Here is a 20,552-nt window from a genome sequence, read left to right on the forward strand (position 1 = left end):
CCGCATCGCGGATTGCCGCATTTACTTATTCATTCATAAGTTACCAGAAAGTTTGGTATTTTTACGCAATAGATAGTGCATAACATGCTACTGCTGTGGTTTTTATGCAATTATAGTTGAAATTGCAAAGTTATAGCATTTTTTGCATACTTTTACATGCTTTTCACGAACTGTTGCTTTTTTTGATCATTCTTAATCCAGTCCTGGTCGGTGTATGCGAGCTAATACTTCCTCAAGTTCTCCGAATTTTAGGGTTTCAGGTGCCATTAAAAGGGATTTCAATGCGTTTCATGTTTTGTTCTCACTCGCTTTGAAACTTATCTATAAAAAAAGATATGAACTACTTGCAGGAACATGTAATTCTATTTGGCGTACAGTGACAGTGTTATATGGAATTTTGGAGAAATTATGTGAGCCACAATTAATCCTGATTCACACATAAGGCCACATAACATCAGTGTTGAATTTGCTTTGTCATCTTATTCTATATTGACTATGTTTAGTTTATGCACTTTTGCTTAGCTTGTCTAAACTATTTTTATTATTACTGGTTCAGGTGCTTGTGAAGTTGTTAAGCTATTGTAAGCAATACTGATAAGTACCAGTAAAAATTACTTCTGTATTGTTTAAGTCCCACATTTAAAATCCACAACAAACAAAAGTCTAAAACAATATTATGATTGACAAAAGTTTAAAATAGCTAATAAAAGTTCATGTCGTCCATGTTCTTCTGCTCAGTCCCGTACGGCTGCGAGTCTTGACAGTAAAACCAGAATCAGGACAGTCCATAAGTAGAGAGGCTTTTCAGTTAGAATAGAAAGAGGCTCAGCAGTAAGAAGGGAAAGAGGTGGTGGGAAAAAGAAGCTCTGCAGTCAAGAGAAAGAGAGCCTCAGCAGGCGCTTGTGAAAGAGGCTCTGCAGATGCAAGGGAAAGAGGCAGAGTCATGAAAGCTGTTCTCATTTATAAATGTTTCTGTTAGCCTTTGAGAAGGTGTTTAGGTACTCAGGTTCTGTTCTTCGTGTTGTAGAGGGTTCGTATTTGAGAGGACTTGTCTTGAATACATGGAAGCGTACTGATTGGAAATGATGACTAATTCCAGTTGTTTTGGTCATGTCTAGTAGAGGTCTAATTTCTTTTGGTGGTTCTGTTGCAGGAACAATAACTCATCTTCTGTAATGGATTCCTTCCACTGTGGGGTTTCTAATTTTCTTGCTGATGCTTTGTTAATTATTGGATCTTTTGATGTTTTGGACGTCATGTTGTATGTGCATATTGTGTGTATATCTTGTTTTGGTGGCATTTCGATACAACAACAGCATTACATAGTTTATTTAATTATGTTTATCTGTAGTGACAATGGCAGCTGCACTGAAAAAGGCTGTAAAATGCCTGATTCAGGGCCAGGTGAATCGGTACGCTCCTGTGATTAGCGCAACTTACAGCTCTATTGCAAACAACCATAACCCAGCCGCTCTCCGAGCAGATTGGCCCAAGCCTAACTTTGACCTGAAAAAGATGACAGAAATTTTGGACCATGATAATCTCAGCATGAGACAAGAGATGAGGGAGTTTCTGCGAGATCCCGTTTTCACACCACAGTAGGTTGATTGCTTGAATAATAATTAACTTCCCAAGTTTGTTTTCGCGAGAGAATAAACCGCGAATTTGGCATCATAAATTAGTATTCTCAGGTGCGTTTTTAGATGTTATTAAATATTTGTGTGTTGCTCATTGATAAATTGATGAATAAAAATCTCTTTGTTATTTTCAGTAGCCAAAGAGACAGCTTTGTATTTGGTTTCATCAGTACTGCCGTCTCATATCATTTCTAGCGATAAAAATCACACGTAAACTTGGGGCATCTCTAATTGGCAATATCCATTACTTAACTCTGGTTTTGCAAGCATACAAGCCTGTCAACTTTGAAAATATTTCTCAAAGTTTGGCAATGCCGATTTGGCAACCATAGAGGTTTTCCATGACCCGATTTTTAGTAACTTAGTAGTGTATACTAAATGGTAAAATGGCCTAACTGTAGCGAGAAAGTTGCAAATGTCCTGTCTGCTCATTTTTCAATCTTGTCTGTCTTCGATTCATTCTTCTGTGATTACTTACTTTGCACTGTCACTTTTCTTGTGTAGGTATAACATCTCGCTATCGGAAGAAAGGGATGTAGCACTTCAGCGTCTTCAGAAAATTTGTGATGCCGGTTATATCTCTGTCCTGAATTTCAATGACAACCCTCGAAAAATATTTGCTGCCCACGAACTAGCTGCTGTAGTGGACTCAGCCATGGCCACAAAGATGACTGTGCAGTTTAACCTCTTTGGTAGGTCGCTATAATCTGATTGGTTGATTACATGTTGTTTTGTTGTTATAATATTTCAGTTTAATAAAGCAATGTGTAAAATTTAAGAGTGACTAGCTGTGCTTGCCGGCGTTGCCCGGGTCTTAAAAATCAGCTTATAAACAATGAGAAGTAATGAGAGTTGCCTGCCACTTGCTATTAGCCTGGCAGATTGCCAATGGAAAATTTTAGTAAGCTAACTAATGACAATCACTTAGGTAATCACCCTGCGTGTTACACAAAGCTGTTGGGTATTTGCTCCCATATAGCGACTTATATCGGCTAGCGTAGAAACCAATCTCAGATACATGTACATTAAGAAATATATCTATGGATAAACTTAGAAAACAGTACCATAGCAATACAATACGACCCGTGATGATAGGCACCAGCACATGGTAAACAAAAGTCTCAGCAATCTACTATAATAGCAGCAATGTCTGTTCGAAGTCATGTTCTGGAGGTTGTGAGAAAAATGCTGGATTGTGTGAGATTTGAACTCAAAACTTCTGGTATGATGGACTGACTATCCAATAACTGTGCCAAATGACTGCTTTTTAGAAATGTGGAATAATTGTGAATATGTTGATTCTCTGCGTTCTATGGGCACACTTGATGATTTCTCACGGTACTTTAGACTGCCAGAGTACTAGAGTATATCTAAAGAAATTGGGTTTCATAACTTATCATCCACAATTACAGTCAAGCCTTGGCTTACAATCGCCTCACCGTGCAAATTTTCTAATAAAAAATGTAAACTTTTAGCAACTATTCGTCTTGACATATAAATTAATTTTAAAATGTGATGTCCGAAGTATCTCAGAACATTGTAAATCAGTACTTATGTACTGTACTGAACTGTAAATCTCTTTCACATAGTTCAGTTCCACAGAGTTCAAATAAACTTACACAGTGCTTCTTATCTTCTTATTAGTTTTACAATCTTTGAACAACTAACCATCTCCTATTATATTATAGACTAAAATATGGTTGATGATTCTCATGGTCAGTTTCCTGGTCAGTCCCCTGGTCAGTCTCCTCAAGGAAGTAGACTTTGCTGCCGCCTCACTTCCTCTAGCCTACAGTTCTTAAAGATAATAAATGTGATCAATCTATGTATATTTCTCGGTGTTTTTGTGTTTTCTGATATTCGGTGTGTCCACCTATAGCTATTAAAATGTTGGAATGAACTATCCGCCTCATGCTGGATTCGTTCTCAGCCAGGAAAATATCTTACCAATTAAGCTGCGAGAGATGCGTTGAATTCTGAAGCGATATGAGCCGTTATGTCGGTTAAAATAGATATGGCTTTCTGCGTTACGCAATGCAACGGACCACAGCTTGCTCTCACGGCTCATGCTAGTAAGTTTAGCAATACGGATAGTAGCATACTCAAATTAATTTTTGGTCATGTGCCAGGCTAATGGCAAGTGGTAGGCAATTACATTACATGTTTATAAGCTGTTAATACCCGTGCAATACCGGCATTCAGCTAGTTGAAAGATATTCTATGAGTTATGTTAGTGGCTCTGAACTCACCATTGATGAGAGCGAGTTTGAGAATGCAATGGTTTAACTTCTGTCATAATCCTAAGTGCTTTACTCAAAACTTCCATCTTACCTTTGCTTTAATTTTAATTGATTCATCTGTTTGCCAAGCTAATGCAGCACTTTGATTTATCAGGTGGAACCGTGTTAAAGTTGGGAACAGAAAGACACCATGACAAGCTGCTCAAAGGAATTGACACTTTGTATGACGTCGGTTGTTTCGGTCTCACGGAGCTAGGATACGGTATGTTAGCAGCAGTTTTCCATAGCCAGATCAGCTTATAAGTATAAGAATCATGGCAACCTGTTTGTAGCTTTAAATTGACTGATTGATACCACTGAGTATCAAGTATCAAGAATCATGTCAGTTGGAGGCTATACCACTGAGTGAGCTCAGTGGTACAGGCTCCAACTCTTTTGCAAGGTCAAGCCACTTTAGTGACACGCAGGATCGTTTGCTCTCAATGGGAAGTCACTTTAGAAGCCATTCAATGCGTCATCAGGAATATCTAATCGGTATTGCTTGACCTGTACTAGGAATAAACCTATAATTTTTTTACAAAAAAATAAACAAAATGGCATTTCATCTGGCCGATTATTACTCCCATTTCAAAGCTGGAACGGAGATATGAAAAATAAAGTTGTTGGATTCAGTACTTTTTTTCACAAAGATGGATGCCGATTGCGATGAAAATGAGTCTCCACTTTGCGCAGAGTTGCTGCAAATATTTCATCTCAATACGACTCTGACTCCTCTTTTAGTAGAAAAATTAGCAGTGAATCTGATGATTCAAAAGGTGACTGTAGTTCTGTTGTAGCTGATGTTTCTAAGGGAGTTAGAATAGAGAGAATTAATTTTCGGAGACAAATAATATCAAATTTCAGATTCTTTTTTATCTCAAATTCAAAAAAAAGAATTTGTAATAATATTACTACTATTTACATTCGTTAAAACTAGTCTATCATGTAGGAACAAATGTACTGATTACTCTCATTTCTATTTTGTGGCAATCGGATCAATACTTTTTGAATTATGGTAAAAAATGTCAGCCTATGTCCAAAATAGCAAAGTTTCAAAAAATTAATTACGTCCCAGCTTAAAAGAGAAAGAGCAAAATAGTCAAAGAATTAACCTTTATTTTTCATTTTTTCCTTTCGTTTCTGCTAATATAATAGATTCTCCGGCAATAAATTGTTTAGCTAAAACTAAGCAAGCTGTAAGTTATGTTCAGCTAGAGTTGGACAACTCTATTAAGACCGTTATTTTATGAAAGCTTGTCAATGCGCAGGTAACAACGCTGTGGAGATGGAAACAACTGCTATATATGACAAAGGCAGTAAAGAATGGATAGTCAATAGCCCTAGCATCTTATCTCAAAAGTATTGGATAACCAACGGGGCGGTGCATGCTAAACACTGCGTGGTGTTTGCTCGGCTGTTAGTCGATGGTACAGATCACGGTATACACGGTGTGATTGTGAGGATTAGAGATGACCAACTTAAGACCATGCCAGGTGAGCAACAATTGAGAAGGTGTCTCAGTCAGGTGATCTAGTTATAGAGAGGATGACATTTGTTGCAGGTGGCATCAGATATTAATAGCACATCTGGCTGGTTGTAAACAAAGTGTTGGTGTCAGAATCTGTGCATATTTACTATAACTTTGGACAGTTCCCGTACAAAGCTTACGAATAAGGTGGTAGGCGCTAGTAGCTTTGTTTGGAGAGCTCAATGCTACCTTACGGTTTAGAGAGACACTTACTCTTGCGTTTTCAATTATTACATCATATTCTCAGTTTAGAAAAAAATTGTTATTAAAATTGTATGTAATATTATCATATTCGGATATAAAATGTTTTATGAATAAAATAATAATTGTGATTAAAGCTAAACGAGAATGAAAAATCGAAATATTCTATACTCTGTCTGAAGATTGACAAATCTTAGAAATAACAGCATCACCTTAATTCACTCCTAGTATAGGGCTAGTCTGCAGTGTGACCCCTAGTTAACAATCACCTTAACATGCACATTTTTAAAACTTCGATGTAAATTTTCAAGACAACTGCTTTAAGTTTGAAGTAATTGTTATTTGTTAATATATTATTTACAAAGTTTTTCGAAATATTTTTGTTTAAAAATTAAAGGTGAGAAAGGTGGCGAAAAATGAAATGTAAAAAATGTGGCAAGTGAATTATTTTTGACTTCACATAGTTTAGGTTAGATAAGTTAAGCTGTACATCTCTCACCACTTGACCTTTGAACTTGCACACTGCTTGCATTTTGGTGTTTCTACAATAAACACCTCTGTTTATTATTATTATTATTTGTTTATGTAGTTTTATGCATTTAGTTTTTTACGTAATTTTATATGTTGTATTTGTTTTATTGCTATGTGTAGTTGCATTATGTATTAAGGAGTTACTATGAACGTTGTTGTGTCTAACATATCGTAAGTTTACAGGCATCTCGACATACGAGCTTGATGCGTTTTGGGATTGAGCTCGTATGCAAATTCTCTCGTATAGCAAATCAATTTTTCTATATAAAATAGCTAAATACAAATTAATACATTTGTGCCCTCTAAAAAACCACTGAAAAACATGATATTACAGTAGAAAATGTGTTTTTAATTGTTCTAATTAACCATCTACTCTCACAAAATAACAAATACCAAACTAGGTGTTATGATTCGCAATAAAATGTAACATTATTATATACAGTGCTGTGCAGTTTTTACCTTTGAGACAGAGTGTAGCAGTTAATGGCAGTGTGTGAGAGACTTGATGGCAACACATGCTGTACGCTACACCTCTGTGACACTACTCTGTGAATAACGTACACTTTAAGTTTAGCTTAAATGGACTTGGCTCACTAAACGCACACTTGAAAATAAGTTTTAATCTTACACTAAATTTAGTTCTAATTTTTTAGTCCTTTCCAGTTTTTTACTTTTTTTCCGGCTTGGCTCTTTTTGCCTCGCTTTTAGCCAGTGTTTTTAAAACCGTTTCAATCTGATTCGATGAGAAAAACCAAGTGATGCTGTTCTCATAAGCAGCCTCTTAGCGCACTCGGGTCATTGAGATCGTATTACGTAGCAACCACATTGAGGTCTGTCGCGTTTTTCAAATCTGCCTCATATTTCAAGGCAAAATTTGCTTGGCATCTTTTTTGCGTATTTCAAATGTCTCATATGTTAGGATGTTCGTCTGTCAAAATATGACTGTGCTACTAAATTGAGGTGTTTGAATATAGTTAATATTATAGATAATATTATAGATAATATAGTAATAATATAAATTAATAGTAACCTGAGCATACAGAAGTCCTCTCTTCAGAAAGTTTTACACCTCTGCAGTGACTACTGTCATTGGAGCAATAAATGAGTAAGGTGCTTTGCATAGTATTTAACTGTAAGAACTGACACGCTCTTGCAGGGGTCAGAGTTGAAGACATGGGTTATAAGATGGCGCTGAATGGAGTTGACAACGCTAAACTAGTGTTTGATAACGTGAGAGTTCCTCGAGAAAACTTGCTCAATAAGTTTTCTGATGTCAGTGAAACTGGTGAATTCTCATCTCCTATTAAAGGTGGACGAGCCAGGTGGGCATTTATTCCCCAGTTGATTGCTAGCTGAGAGAGATTAGTAGTGTGTATTAAGCTAGTAGGATTTACTGCTCAGCTGGGTTATAAACTCTATAAATAAATCCCTCTTTATCATGCGTGTCTGTCTGTTAGTGTGTGTGTGTGTGAGCGCTATGCTTTTCTATTCTTTATTATCAATTTTCCGTGCTCCATGTCTTCTGCGAGGTTCTGAAAAATATTTGGTTTCAAAACTTCATCCAGTTCCTGAGAATCAGCCTCTCAAACGGCCACCTGATTAGCAACTCAAGAATGCATGTATTTTATTCTAGCAATCATGAACAAATACAAATTAAAATATATGCCATTAGAGCCGCGTAGGACTAGACTTTTATCGCAAATAGCCGATGTGAATACGAGAGATAGAGACGGGCTGTTTCACTACATGTACATCATTTTGGGCAAGTCTGGGCACATCTTTTTTTCGAGCGTTTTTACCGCGATCAATTTTTGTCGATTTTAATCTTCAAATATTTTGACAATGAGATCGCCTGAAACAACATCTCAACTGATGGAAAAAAATCGATACTTTTTGTTAAAATCAATTAAAGTTTGACGCAATTACATCTTTAATTAAGGACAATTACCATCAATGAGAGTGTTGATTGTTGTCATGACAGTTGTGTAGCAATTTGTGCTGAAAGTTTATACGGGTGCGTCAAGCTATCTTATTGCAAATGAGAAAAATATCGGGCAACACAGGCTTAATACTAGTAAGTATTCAGCCTGGTGTCCTGAAAAGTATTATACTAGTACCTTATAGTATCCTTTAGGTAATACACTCTCATTGTAAATATTTAATGCTGCTTACAGACTCTAGGATTTATAAACTTGCTGACTGTCAATATCATATAATATAAATATAATAATTATAATGTCATATAATCTTTGATTAAGTATTTACACAATAAAGTAGTAATGAACATGAGCCTATGATTTTGACTCAGTTTTAGCAAACGCCATTGAACTAGCTTAGAAAACTTTCAAGACCTGCAACAGTTCTCCTGGTGACATTTCATATCAAGGTTCCCATATAGGCTGTTAGACTCTGGCAGCGTATTGCACAGCACAATATTGCTGTTTGAGGTGGTTGTGTTCATATAAAGGAACATTCATGGTAGTCGAATGGCTGAAATTGTAAAGGTTGGTTTAAAAGTGGCTACTTCCAATGGAGGGAGGAAGTCATTAGTGCCTATGTCTATGTGAAGGGAAAAACCCAGAATAACAAGATGAAGGATAAAACAGTTTTGGTGCTATTGCTATACCACTACTACTTCTACTATTACTACTTTTACTACTAGTAATTTTACTACTACTACTACAACTAGTACTATTTCTACTAGTGCTATTACTAATACTAGTACTACTACTGGTACTGCTCTTGTACTACTACTACAGTCATACTTCAACTTTCGAGCTTAATGCGTTCCGAGACTGAGCTCGTATGTCAATTTACTCGCATGTTGGTGCAATTTATTTATATATAGAACAATTAAATATATATTTATTGGTTTCCATACTCTGTAAAATGCAAATGAAACACTCAAAACAAGATATTGTAACAGAAAGAACATGTTGGTTATTGTCCTAACTTACCCCTTGATTTCAAAAAACAACAACTAAAAAATAATGCAAGGAAATGTGTTAAATTAAAATGTAAAATTAAATACAGTGTACATACAATAGCAGTTAACGCTAGCATTTGCCAGAGAGAGATATATAAGTTATCCTTCATTACAACAGTTGACTTTGATAAATTTGGATTTTATCAAAGTCTTAAAAGACAAACTCAGAAGCAAATCTAAAAGCAAACTTTCATTTTTAACTTAACGTAATTAAAATTTCTTCGGCGTTCATAGTTTGAAGTTTCTCGCTAGTTAGCTAATTTTTCCTTTGTTTCGCTTTCACGACTAGCCGGCCGTTTTAAGATGAACCTATCTAAGGACGTTTGCCTTTGTCGCTCTTTCAACACGTCGCGATTAGGACGAACACAGGTGTCGTCACAAAGGTTTAATGCACGACCACTAGCCAACTTGTCTGAATGTCTATTTTTATAGTTTTGATAGATAGCAACGGCCTTTTCAAATAGCGTCGTTTCAGTTACGCTGTCACCGGCCAATTGTTTATCTTATATCCAATGCCTGAGCGGTCTCTCCATCAGCGGTGGTGAAGATCGCCGCGCCGTTTAGAAACTACGGTTAGTACTTTTGCGAGCTAAATGCCCTGAATATAATCCTTCTGTTTGATAATTGTGGATGTATTTCTGTCATATTGCTGAGCTAGCTCAATCATGCATACACATTTCGCATATTTTTCAATAATTTTCCGTTTAATATGAATTGTTATCATTTGTTTTTTTTGCATTATTTTTCATTTTACTGGCAAGCTTTCGGTCTACGCACAGTACTTTCAATTCACATAATTCTGCACTGAAAAGCGTGCACAAAAACACGGTACAAAAGTATAACCTGTGCAGTTGAAAAATACAGATTGATGCTGTTGTCATAAAACACCTCCAGCATACTTGGCAACTGACTCACGTGCTCGTATCTCAAATATGGCTCGTATGTTAGTGCTAAAACTTGCATAAAAGCTGGCTCGTATCTCAAGTTTCTCGTACGTTGGAGCACTCGTAAGTTGAAGTATTGCTGTACTATTACCACTACTACACTCGCCTCGCCCGTCCTACAATAATGCTGTTGAACCAGTAATGTTTCAACTGTGCTTCCATGTTAGCCATACTGTTTTGAAATGCCGATCTTCACCTTTTCAGTGAGTTTTAGAAACGGTTTGTCTCTGCTCCGATTGTGAAGGCTGAATAGTGTTTAACTCTTTTGATCACTGCTAGCAGTTGATGGTCGTACTCAGAGTGTTGGTTCTCGTTTTATTGACATAATTTGGCGAACGGTCTATATCGGAACCAGCCTGGAAACAGCTAAACTTCAGAGCTGCTTTATTTTCACACACATGATCCCTTATTTACACAGTTTTGAGTCACGACTGCTTCTTTAATTCTTTCAAGTCGCTGTCGTTTATTCTTTTCGGTCGAATGAGTAGAAGGTACCTTCTATGTTCACCGGGATAAGACATGTATCATACAACTCTTACATCTGATATAATATTCAAGAAGTGATAGTAGGGGTGCTTGCTGAACCAAATGGCTGCGTTACTTGTAGGTTTTTAACCGTAGCTGATCAACTGCTCTCAGGCAGGATATGCATAGCGAGTATGTCTCAGGGGGTTGCCAAAGCTTCTTTAGCTATTGCTATGAGATATGCTGCCACCCGTCTGACAGTTGGACCCACAGGCAAATCAGATTACTGTAAGTGCATGGCGGCTTGTCAGCGTATATCATGCTATGACTTACTGTAGCTAACAGTTACTCGGCTTTGTTACTGAAATACTTCTTATGTTAACTTTTATATTTTTGGTATAGTTTATGTATATATTTTGGTGGGACCCACTTATTAATTGTTAAACATGCTTTTTTATGGAAGAGCAAAGCATTTGAGATATTACATGTAATGGTAAACATCACAATGGTTTCTCTAAATTTATCTATGAATACCTAAAGTTCTATCATACACCCTTACAAGTCTGGCTTTTAAGAAGGGCTGGTGGTATTTGTTGGCATGCTTTCACTAGTGCAACCATTTTTTTTAGGGTTCATTGTTAAATCGATATTCCAAATTAGTAAAATTTTATTTATATTCTGTTGGTAAACTTACCCAAAAGGTTAACACGTTAACGGCTGCATATGTCTATTGGTAGAAGGTTGAACAACTCCACCTATTTGCCCATTTTTGTACATCATTGATAGTGAATGTATTGGAATTGTAAAATTAATCCATCAATAATCAGTAAATCATGATTTGAACATTTTTGCTTCACCAAAAGGTTATTGGCTTTGACTGTTATCTACACATTAATATATGGGGTAGGCAACTCTTACTATATATCTTTTTTATTTTATTAATTTTCAACTTAGTGCATAACTAAAATGAATGGTTTATATTTTTCATATATCTGATATAACAGAACACTTAATTAACACACACACCTGTGTTTTAGCTATTCTTAACTACCAGTTACAGCAGAGAGCGTTGCTGCCCTTGCTTGCCCGTACTTATGCTCTCAACTTTGGACTTGACTATGTCAAGGTGGGTTTGCTAATTGTCAAGCCAGCAATTGTGTATAATGGCTTGGTAGAATCTTTTAGCTCTTAATATCTAGGTATTACTTAAGTTGACATGTATCTCAATGAGTTCATAACCTTTATACTTTTGGAAAGCAACATGTGTGTGTACACTTTATTTCTTTTGTACTGAAAAGGATATAGTCTTGAGGCAGTGTGTCTTGGTCAGATTTGGATTCTCTTTATAAAAAATAACTTTTCATTCTCGCAGCGAATTAAAATTATTAACATTATTAGCGATGGCAAAAATCAGTTTTATTTCAAACAAGTTGTATTTTGAACAGAGTTCTGTATCAGATTATGGTTGAAAACCAAGATCTAGCTTGAAGATATAATATTAAATCTTATTACTGTAATAACCGTAAAAAATTTATTTGAACACTATGGCGCTTTATTTTTTAACCTTTCCTTTAGAGCGGCGCTTTCTTAGAGGTGACTTTCAAACTTCAAATAAAGGGTGGCGTTCAAATAAAGGGTGGCGTTCTATTTTGCAAACACATCATCAGAATTTTCAGAAGATGAAGTTAACCCTTTCATGGTCGAATCAAATTTCGCCTTTATTATGCACAATCAAATGCCGCTTATATTTTGCACTCTCCTTGGGGCGGAGCGACATTAACCTTTTTGGATGCACGAAATTTGCCAACTTACTCCAACTTGTCGTAGATCTCTAAATAAATATGCACCAGGAAGCTGATACATTTACGTCTCTACCAATTGATAACTATTGCTTGTAGTTAACCTACGATTATCTTATATCCTGTGTTGCAATCCGTTGGAGCTTTTTTATTTCATTCTAAATTTGAATTCATATTTTTATTTTATAACTATGATTAACCGGGTTGCATTAAAGCTCATTGCACTCATTGCTGTTTGCTACAGTTTACTGTCAAAACTGACATTTTATGTGCAATAGAAGAGGAGTTACGAGGGTCGATCTATTGCTGTAAGCTATAAAAATATTGCTTCTTGTTCTAACTTGTTCAACTCAAAACATGCTCATGTTAGTAGTAAAAATGGCTGAAAAAATGTTCGAGCTCCTTCTGTAACACATTTGTAGCCTATTTTATGTAAAATTTTGTGCTGATTAATTTGGTATCAAAATATTGTTCAAAGACTGTGTGATTCAAAAGTTATGACAATCTATATGTGCCCTTGTCAAATATTAGGTTTTCACTGAATACTTACATATGCTCCTGTAAATAATCAATTTGGTAACAAAAGAAGAGTTAAGCGAAATCGGAAGCTCGTAATTGTTTGTGTGCAGGACAGATACTCGAGTCAGGCTGCCGATGGGAGTGACCATCAGGAGATCGTCACTATGTGCTGCGTGATTAAGCCTCTGTGCGGCTGGAATGTAGAGAATGTCTCCTCCGTGTCTAGAGAGCGCTGCGGTGGCCAGGGATATCTAGCTGCCAACAGATTTGGTCAGCATCTTTCATTCTTTACTCTCTTTGTACAGATAGGAATATGTACTGTTCTTGATTAATAATTTGACTGCATAACCTTTTTGTTGTGTAATCGTGGTGTCTGGCAACAACATGGCTGTTCAGTTGATTATCGTAGCAAAATGTGACTCTTGAGCCTTTTTTGACCAAAACATGGCTTTGTTCACAGTAGTATATCATCATATATTAAAAACGTAATCTAGTAAGTTTTAAGTGTTTTCTGGTTCTCTTAGGATCGGGGATATGCGTATAAAATAGTGTCAGTCGGGTTCTAAGCGCGTATCCTTGCAAACGATAGAGTATTATGCTATGATCAGAGCCATTGAGGTTTTATTGGTAGCGGCCAAAAATATACTTCACAATCCTTCATTAAAGAAGTCTAAGTAAATAGCTGATGTTTGTAGGTATGTTACGTGTTCAGGGAAGGGTACAAACATTCTCATTGGATCCTCCAATCAATAAAGTCACATGCTGTTAAAGTAGTAGTAGAAGACAACCCTCAAGTTTATGGATATGAGTAGGCCTTGACGATTGCTCATTGCGTAGTCACATTCAATGATATGTGGGGTTGCATGAAATAAATTTGTAGAGATTTTTAGCTAAGTATATCCATATATGCATACCTGTATGTATCTATATCCAAATACATCAGAAATACATCAAAAAAAGCTCACATCATCTCCAAATAAAATTGTATGCTTTACCAGTGGAGATTACATAAACTTTCGAAACAAAAATTAGGCTTTTACATATACTAGAATTATTTTTCTAAATAAATTTACCTTATTTTTTTGATGGCCCTCGTATATATTTGTGGGTACATATGTACGGTATATGTGCACACACATACAATAAAAAGCTTCTGCCGATAAAACAGGAAAAAGATTAAACATAATAATGCTCTCACCCAAATGGTTCTAAAAACCATAATTAGAGTAAAATGGCTATTTCTGGGTGGTTTACTCTTGCAGGCATATTTATTGGATTGTCTCATGCTGCAATGACGGCTGAGGGAGACAACTCTGTCTTGATGCAGAAAGTTGCAAAGGAAAGACTGGCCGTATTCAGACCTTCCAAGGGAGAACCAGTAGCACCAGATGTAAATGACACAAAATACCTACACAGCGTGCTTGCAAACAGGTAAAAACATCTTTAGATTTTTCAGAGATTTGTCAGTTGTGGTTTTGTGGTGATTTTTGCAAGTTTTAACATGAAAATGCTTGAAGGTCATGTTTTATATCATTACAATTGCTTGATACACATTTTGCATGAAATAACCCCATAACTGAGAAATGACCATTAGAAGTCAACCTTATCGTATGACTTTGTGTTTCCATCCTCTCCTGTGATCTGTTATTTTGAAATGTGAATGTAATGTGACGATGTTGTTTTGTTCTCATAGGAAATCACTATAATCTAGGAGAGGTTTCATGGTTTTAAAATTGGTTACTGGGCTCTTTACTATTTGTGACAAGATAACAATTATTATCTGTCTTGGTGCTTCTTGTTTTAACTATCATGTTCTTTGGTTATGCTTGTCGCTATCTAGCTAGGTAGATAGATAGCTAGATAGCTAACACACACTTATGCAAACCTATTGCTTGCAAATTGTTGCTCTCATTTGTAACATAACCTTTTAAAACAAGTTTTTGTGACCCAATTTAGCTCTTAATGTATTACTAAGCTATAAGTGCATTTTATGTTCTATTTTTAAAAGATCTTACATAGCTTACCGAGAATGACAACTCACGATAAAAAGGGGTTTCATTATCAAAAGCTTGATTTCTATGTTATACTAGTGCACTAGCAGGCCTGGCGCCGTGAGAGCTCATAATCTGTAAGAGTGAAAAGGTGGTCTGATGGCGTAGTTGGTAGAGCGCTTGGTTTCTCATGCGAGGTAATCTTTTTCTTAACACTCTTAACTTGGCGTCGGACGGACAGAACTCTTATTATAGTAAAGACCAGAGAAATGCCCAGCGTTGCATGAGTATTAAAAATCAGCTTATAAACAGTGACAGATAATGTAGTTACCTGCCACTTGCCATTAGCTTGGCACATTGCCAATGACTCATTTGAGTAAGCTACTAATCTATTGCTAAAGTTACTAATAAGAGCCATGAGAGCAAGCATAAAATTACGTTGAGCTGTAACGGAGAGCGGTATGCATACTTTTAATCCACATAGTGACATATATCGCCCAATGGATCCATCAATATCGCGCAGCTCAAAGGTTTAGCTTAGCGTCTGGGAAACTGGAGGATCCGAGATAAAATCTTCTGCGATAGTTATTCTTCATTCCAAGATTTTAGTGGTAATAGCTGGACACACAGAGTCACACACAAACTTGGAGATTTATATATATATAGATTTACAATGACTAAGTGCGTTTTTGTTCTATCATACGTGCAGGTTTCGGTTTACATAGTTGATAGAATAATAATGTATAATCACCGTGAGTTACTGTTTACGCACGACTCTTATGTTTATCCCATCTGATGCATAGTTCTTCTTGTGTTGCAGGGAGAACGTTCTTTTTGGAATGCTGGGTAAGAAGCTGATGAAAGCTGGCAAGGAGAATCTATTCGACACCTGGATGTTGCAGGAGAGTGACCTTGTCCAGTCAGCCGCCCACTCTTTCGGTATGCTATTGACTGCCCTAAATTTTAGTCTTTTGTACTCTCCGCAGCCCAGTTCTTCTTTTATGGATATTTTTGCTTTTGCAAAAAATAACTATAGATAAATTATTCCATGTTAAGCTGACTATTTTTAAACCTTATTATAGTGAAAGGTCATATAGCTCATCGAACAGTTTTTGGCAGTGTAAGCCGATAAGTTCAAAAGGCTAGAGGTCAAAGTTCGTTAGATATACTTGCGACTATTTTGTCTATACAGCTGCCAAATTTATAGGCATTTGCTTTGAAAGATATGTAACATTGAATAAACAAAGATCTGTGCTAGCTAGCTTTACACCTGCTCTACACCTGCTGCATGTTTCTACACCTGCTCTACACCTCCTGCCGCCTGTATGTGTTGCAAAATAGAATAGAAACTCTACATGTTAGAATAAAAGTTGTTAAACAATAAACAATATGTTAGAATAAAAGCCAATAAAGTATGATAATACTAAATATGAGAAGTTATGAAAATATGATACATTGTAATTGTAGTATTTACACTGAGTATGCCATAAAGCCTCTATTTGAAGCCATGGCGCTCATTTTTCAACACTTTCCCTATAGTGGTGATCAAATAGAGGTGGTGATCAAATAGAGGTGGTGATCAAATAGAGGTGGCGTTCAAATAGAGGTGGCTTTCAAATAGAAGCTGGCGCTATAGTTCTCAAATAGCTCGTCAAAATTTTGGGAAGATTAATTTAACTCTTTTACCGGCAAAGCAAATGTCGCCTATATTTTGTACTCTCCTTTGGGCGGAGCGACATCAGCCCCTTTGGATGCAATAAATTTGCTGTAACTTGTCACTAAATTGTCGTAGATTTCTAGATAAATATGCATTGGGAAGCCGAGAGATATACTTACCAGTTGATATCTATTGCTTGCAGTTAACCTGCGATGATATCGCCTGTGCCCTGCTTTGCAATTTTTTGGAGGTTTCAATTTTTTATTTCATATTAAATTTGAAGGCATATTTCTATTTTATAACTATATTTAAAGGTTGACTTGCAAAAAAATTTACATTACATTTATCAAAAGATTCACCATGTATTACTCTGATGTGTTGTAGGTGCAAAATATGTAAAAATGTGATTACAAGCTCTTGAAAGCTCAAAAACGAACAATTAATCTCTGCCATCACAAAAACGCCGTAGTTTGGAATACCTTTATTTTAAGGACGTACTCAACTCAACATGGCAATTGTTTTGACAAGTGATGTTATCACGTGAAATGAAAGGCCAATAAAAGGCTCAATATAAAATGTTTCGTAGCACTAGTTTATGACAAACTCTCGGGTTTTACCGGAAAGTCCTTATCAAATATAGATGCTCGCTACTTTACAGTTTCACTTCAATTTGGTCTAATCATCTAGTCGTAATCTGATCATGTGACTCATACTCCTTGCCAAATAGCACGAACAATTTCTGCAGCATATTTCGACTATCACAGGTGACCAACAGACTCCTAATGTTTATCAGAGGATGATATGCACTCCTTCGAGCTAAGGTTAAAAAAATTGAACAAATTTTTACGATAGGCTTTGAGATATCAGTGCTCAAAGTGACAGCATTACAATGATGATAAAATAGACGCATAAGGACAATAGACATGGTTTTATTGAATGCGTGAAGTATATTTGTGAAAATATTTCGACGATTGAGGTTGCATCAATGTGTAAACAGAAGCCATCGTGTTCAACTACGTCCCATTTGAGCCGTTTTGTAAATGGATTCCAACCTACTGCGTTTTCATGATGGCTGCGATTAACTGTTCGTTTTTGAGATTTTAAGAGCTTGTAATCACATTTTTTCAACTTTTTTTCAAAGCGTCATTTTTCAACTCTTTTATAGTGGTGGTCAAATAGAGGTGGCGTTCAAATAAAGATGGCTTTCAATTAGAGGTTTAACGGTATTTGTATTTTAAATATTGTAATAAAAATTGGTACATGTAACTGTCCAAAACAAAAAGGTTCAGTTCGTATCTTGGCCATTTGGTGTTGAAAGGGTAAGGAAGACGTTAATTATACAGAAAGTTTTACTCCTATCCTTTTGTCTGTAGGTAGTTAACTAGTTGGCTGACTTTGTTGTAGGTGAAAGGCTGGTGAGTGAGCGATTTGCTGCCACAATAGATTCAGCGGATGCTTCCCTTCAGTCAACTCTCTCACAGCTCTATCATCTTCACCTACTCACAGTCATCGAGGCCAATCTTGGACAGCTCATGCTTATCGGTAGGTTTGTCTGTCTGACAGTACTCTTATCATCTTATGGTATCATGTCGTTATCTTATGGTATCATGTTATCATCTTATGATATCATGTTATTATTTTATGGTATCATGTTATCATCTTATAGTATTATGTTATTATCTTATGGTATCATGTTATCATCTTATGGTATCATGTTATCATCATATGGTATCATGTTATCATCATATGGTATCATGTTATCATCTTATGGTATCATGTTATCATCTTATGGTATCATGTTATCATCTTATGTTATCATGTTATCATCTTATGGTATCATGTTATCATCTTATGATATCATGTTATTATTTTATGGTATCATGTTATCATCTTATAGTATTATGTTATTATCTTATGGTATCATGTTATCATCTTATGGTATCGTGTTATCATCTTATGATATCGTGTTATTATTTTATGGTATCATGTTATCATCTTATAGTATCATGTTATTATCTTACAGTATCATGTTATCATGATATGGTATCATGTTATCACCTTAAGGTCATTTTACAGCTCATCTCAGGCTGTTCACGTTTCAAATTTTTGTTTAGCATTTGAAGCAAAAATGTTGCAAACATTTTGTTTGAGATTTGAGGTGGTCAAAAGCAGTGGACTGTAATCTCAATTACTTTCGCAACCATTAACACTAGTGTTTGTTCCAGATCGTTCTAATGATCTTTTAAAAAGATTACCTTTTTTCTTATCAGTTTGGTTCTTTTGTTCCAGGTGCTTTACCTGCAGAGGTTGCCAAAGACATATCTGCCAGAGCCGCTGCCATCTGCACTGACCTCACACCGCAGGCTCTCGCACTCACTGATGCCTTTGCCTTGAATGATGAGATGCTGTCTGCCCCGATCGCCAGAAACTGGGTTCAATATAACGAGGGGGACAACCAGGGCGAACTCAACTGCCAATATTAACTGCAACTTTTTCATTATAATTATTATTGCTATTCAGTATTTTCATAACTCATTTGGTGGTGAGGATCTGTTTGAAGAATTGGGTCTTTAACTACCGTACTTTTTCATCAGCAGACCATTTTGCATCATATGAGTGGTTTTTCCATTCCAGCTATTACTGATTCATGTTTGTCTACTAGTGGTGGAAGGTTGTTATCATGATGAGCATCTCTAATACCTAGTCATGGAGCATCAAGCTAGACCATCCTTCTTGTATCCTCTCGTGTATATTGCAATCACAAAGACAGTTGTGATGTCAAAGCGGTTATAAGGAAATAAAGTAACTTCGGTCATGCAGCGAGTATTATATAAAAATACTCTATTCTGCTAACCTGCTGTATTGTGTGTAGCCGCAAATACAGGCACGAAATGTCACTCTGTAATATATTTTGTAAAAGGCGTGTTTAATGTTCGTTCTCATTGTCAGGTATTGAGATCACGTATATTAGCCTATTCATACAAACAAGTAAAACAGTATTACATTGTAAACTGATTAAGTAATAACTAACATCATTCACTAGACGTTTTAATTGTTACTCTAAACTAGTTCTTTTTGATACACAGTTACTAAACCATTATAATTTATGTAGGAACTCGTTACAAACAGAAACTAACCCTTGCAAAGCATTCAAGCAAAACAAGTGCTGACTTCTGAAGTAACTTGGACAGCAGATACATAGAGTGATCATGTATAGATACATATAATGGTGCAATATACTGCATGCATAAAATGATCATGTATAGATACATACATAGATATAGTAAACCCTAGATTGGCGAATAGCTATCATTACAATGGAGCAAAAGTGAGGCCTATAATTGGCTGTTGTTTTCACGACGTTACGTCGTAGTGATGTGCATCACAGCCTTCAATTGAGCAATAAGTTTAGTAGTGGAAGCATGTTTGGCATGTTAGTTTTTAGGTCATAAATGTAACAATAAGACCAAATTCTTAGTGAAATGTCATCAGAAGAGACCACAACACCCCAGGTATATCTGAATTGCCCATAACAAGACAGAACTTCAACCCAAAACAAGAAGTTCTCAACAATATCATAAGCTATCTATGCCGATTAAAGACACCAAGCTGAAAGCTGCTAGTGGAAAATAATAGGAAAATCATCATCATTTCGTCATTGGTTTTGAGTCAGTAGCCAAATCTGTACATGGCATTGCTCAATATCTTTTCAGCAACTACCTTTACATCAACTACTTCCTAACCTTTAAGATCAACCAGGATCACATTGAGATTCTGTTTTCCACAATACGATCCAAGGGTGGCTATAACAATAACCCGGATGTGCAGTGCTTTAGATCTGCACTTCGAGCACTGTTCATAAAAGCAGATATCACACCAAGTCCCAATGTTAACTGTATTGATCTGGATGTGAGCAGGGCTGAAAAAACTGGCCAACTCCTGCTACATTCTCTGGCTAGAAAAAAAAGAAGAGACAAAAGCTGAGGAAAGTGAAAATGAGGAATTCGGTGATGAG

The 20,552-nt window shown here is 36.2% G+C and overlaps 1 protein-coding gene across 1 annotated transcript; it reads left to right on the top strand.

Moving 5' to 3' along the window:
• On the top strand, positions 1-19,434 carry LOC137387080 (uncharacterized). The gene is made up of 13 exons (XM_068073373.1): positions 1-55; positions 1,352-1,598; positions 2,142-2,329; positions 4,032-4,139; positions 5,185-5,409; positions 7,333-7,498; positions 10,714-10,859; positions 11,609-11,697; positions 13,000-13,159; positions 14,152-14,320; positions 15,701-15,819; positions 17,942-18,079; positions 18,827-19,434. Exons 2-13 carry the CDS (start codon positions 1,357-1,359, stop codon positions 19,018-19,020), a joined length of 1,944 nt encoding a protein of 647 aa, XP_067929474.1. The 5' UTR covers positions 1-55; positions 1,352-1,356; the 3' UTR covers positions 19,021-19,434.
• Positions 19,435-20,552: the final 1,118 nt, after the last annotated feature.

Source organism: Watersipora subatra, chromosome 2, assembly GCF_963576615.1.
Source record: "Watersipora subatra chromosome 2, tzWatSuba1.1, whole genome shotgun sequence".
Classification (NCBI taxonomy): Eukaryota; Metazoa; Bryozoa; class Gymnolaemata; order Cheilostomatida; family Watersiporidae; genus Watersipora; species Watersipora subatra.